The 2,470-nt window shown below is 30.4% G+C and overlaps 1 protein-coding gene across 1 annotated transcript; it reads right to left on the bottom strand.

Annotated features, from left to right (window-relative positions):
• Positions 1-829: 829 nt before the first annotated feature.
• Positions 830-2,112, bottom strand: LOC133038922 (uncharacterized protein At3g49055-like). Its single transcript, XM_061117575.1, has 5 exons — positions 2,039-2,112; positions 1,761-1,837; positions 1,547-1,658; positions 1,316-1,432; positions 830-1,218 (listed from the first exon to the last, which is right to left on the bottom strand). Exons 2-5 carry the CDS (start codon positions 1,814-1,816, stop codon positions 937-939), a joined length of 567 nt encoding a protein of 188 aa, XP_060973558.1. The 5' UTR covers positions 1,817-1,837; positions 2,039-2,112; the 3' UTR covers positions 830-936.
• Positions 2,113-2,470: the final 358 nt, after the last annotated feature.

Here is a 2,470-nt window from a genome sequence, read left to right on the forward strand (position 1 = left end):
AAAATACCCAAATCCCATAAGTAATTGGAAGCTTCAAAATGAGTTCATACACCTGTAATTGGGCGAAACATTTAAGCTCTGCAAATCATTCTCATTTCCACAACAAACACACAAAAAGAAAAAGTTAGTCTCTTTATTTGAAATTAGGGTTTTTTTATATGAATACTTACCTCATGCCTGAACTCTAATATATGGAAGAGTAATAAAGCTATTGCAGATCTAAAAACTCCATTCCAGGAAAGAAATACCATAGAACCCACCTCAGTCGCTCAAACCCAGTCGATTTGTTGATCGAGCTTCTGGGCACATTCAAGATTGTTACTTTCTGGGTTAGAATTTCATGGGTCACACTACAAGAAAAAACAGTTACGATAACACTGAAAAAGTGTTATTAAATGTATTTTATAACATTTTAACAACTGTTAAGACAGCTCATGTAATTAAAAGTACTGACATTTAATTACATTTTTCACATGTTATTAAATAGCATATTATAACATTATTTTGGTGTTATATATTATAAATAGTAACATTAATTTATTGTTATGGTTCATTATGTTACATTTATTAATAATATTTTCAAAATGTAATTGTATAGGTTTTAATTACATTATTATTATGTTATATATAAAAAAGCATTATATTTTAATATTGTTATAATTTCATAATAATAACTATTTTTTAATGTTATCATTTCTCCTATGTTATATTCATTTAATAACACTTTTAAAATGTAATCATGTAATTTTTCATTACAATTTTAATATGTTATATAATACTTTGTTCATGTTATTTTTGTTGTAGTTTTTATAACACTGTTGGAGTGAAATTATTAAAATTTATAATACATATTCTATATCCCAATAATGTCATTACAATTTTATAAAATCTAAGTACAAAATAACATGATAAAAGCTCATGCAATGTCTAATAAATCTAATAAAAGTATTTGTAACATTTATCATCAATTATAAAATGAGGTACTGACATAATAAAACTATGCCGCTCTCGACTTTCTACTTCTTCTAGTTTCCTGGACAACTCTTCTATCCTCTCACGGAGCCCTGCAGATCTGCTGTCAGCTAGTTGTAAGGACTTCTCTGCTGCAGCCTGAGCAGCCATGGCTGCAGCAACAAGTTCTTCTTTCAGCTTTAGTTTGCCATTTGATATGTCCAAAGAAGCCATTGTTTTCTCTAACTCTTGTTTCAGAATGCCAATCTAATTACACAGTTTTAGACAAATCCTGAAATTACTATATAGACTAGGAAAGAAAGCATCAAAGTGAATACCAACAAAGAAAGGAATGGAATTTTACCACTTTGTCGCGTTCTTGAATCTCAGTTTTTGCAGCCTCAACTTCTAATTCACAAGCTTCTCTCCATCTAGTTACCTCTGCTTCAGTTTCCTGAATTTCCAATAGGAATTCCTCAACCTTTTTTTCCAGCCAGAGAAAATGAGAAATAAGTTAGTATAGTATAAAAAAGAACATGGTTTATGAATGTAGAGCAAAATAACCATAACATATTTTGATCAGTCAAGGAACTACATTTTGAGTCAGCACCCTCTCTCTTTCCTCCAACTTCTTGATGTATAACTTGTTTTCTTCAATAGTTTGAGCTTGTTTGTCTGTAAGACTCTGCAACCGATCAGTGTCTGACCTGGCCGTATAGCTGATGTTATAAACTCAAAGGAGGGAATTATTTGAACAGATAGAAGTGTTCTTAGTTTTTTTTTTCAGTCACATTCTAGAAAGGGTATACCTAGATTCTTCCAAAGATTGCCTCAACTTAGTGATTTTGAACCGTAAATTCTTCATTATCCTCTCCACAGTTGATGCCTAGTAAGAAAATTTCAAAATGTGAGTAATAAATAGTTTCACCACTTAACCAACTCTCTATTGCTGCAAAAAGAAAAGCAATATAACCAATTCTCAAAGGCCAATCATCTAACCAATAGCAGGAATGAATTAGCATTGTAGTTACCATATCAGCGTGTGTAAATATAAATACATTGCACATTGCCAAACAGAGTAATATACCTGTTACTAGATGATATCAATACCTCCACCTGGACCCACCACCACCACTCCCTGTTCATCTTCTCCTACAACACCTGTTCTCATAAATAAATAAATTATATTCTAAATATTTATTATTCTAAACATATGCACCCAATACAAAGATCAATATGAAACAGTCGACCTAACAAAAATCAATATTTGTAAATTCGATTACTGCAGTAAATTTGCACCTCTCCCGTGTTAAATTTTTTATATAAAATTAATTAATTTAGCTATATTTTTATTTTATGCACATGTAAACAAAATTAAGATTGAAAGACCAATAAAACTGTTCTAAGTGTGCAGTATAATATTAATTCAATGATTGAAAGAAATGAGCTACTATTCAATAGGGAAAATGAACTACTTGTATTACCTTTCAAAAGAATATCTCTGTTAGACATTTTATCA

The sequence above is a fragment of the Cannabis sativa genome, chromosome 6 (assembly GCF_029168945.1).
Source record: "Cannabis sativa cultivar Pink pepper isolate KNU-18-1 chromosome 6, ASM2916894v1, whole genome shotgun sequence".
NCBI classification, from domain to species: domain Eukaryota; kingdom Viridiplantae; phylum Streptophyta; class Magnoliopsida; order Rosales; family Cannabaceae; genus Cannabis; species Cannabis sativa.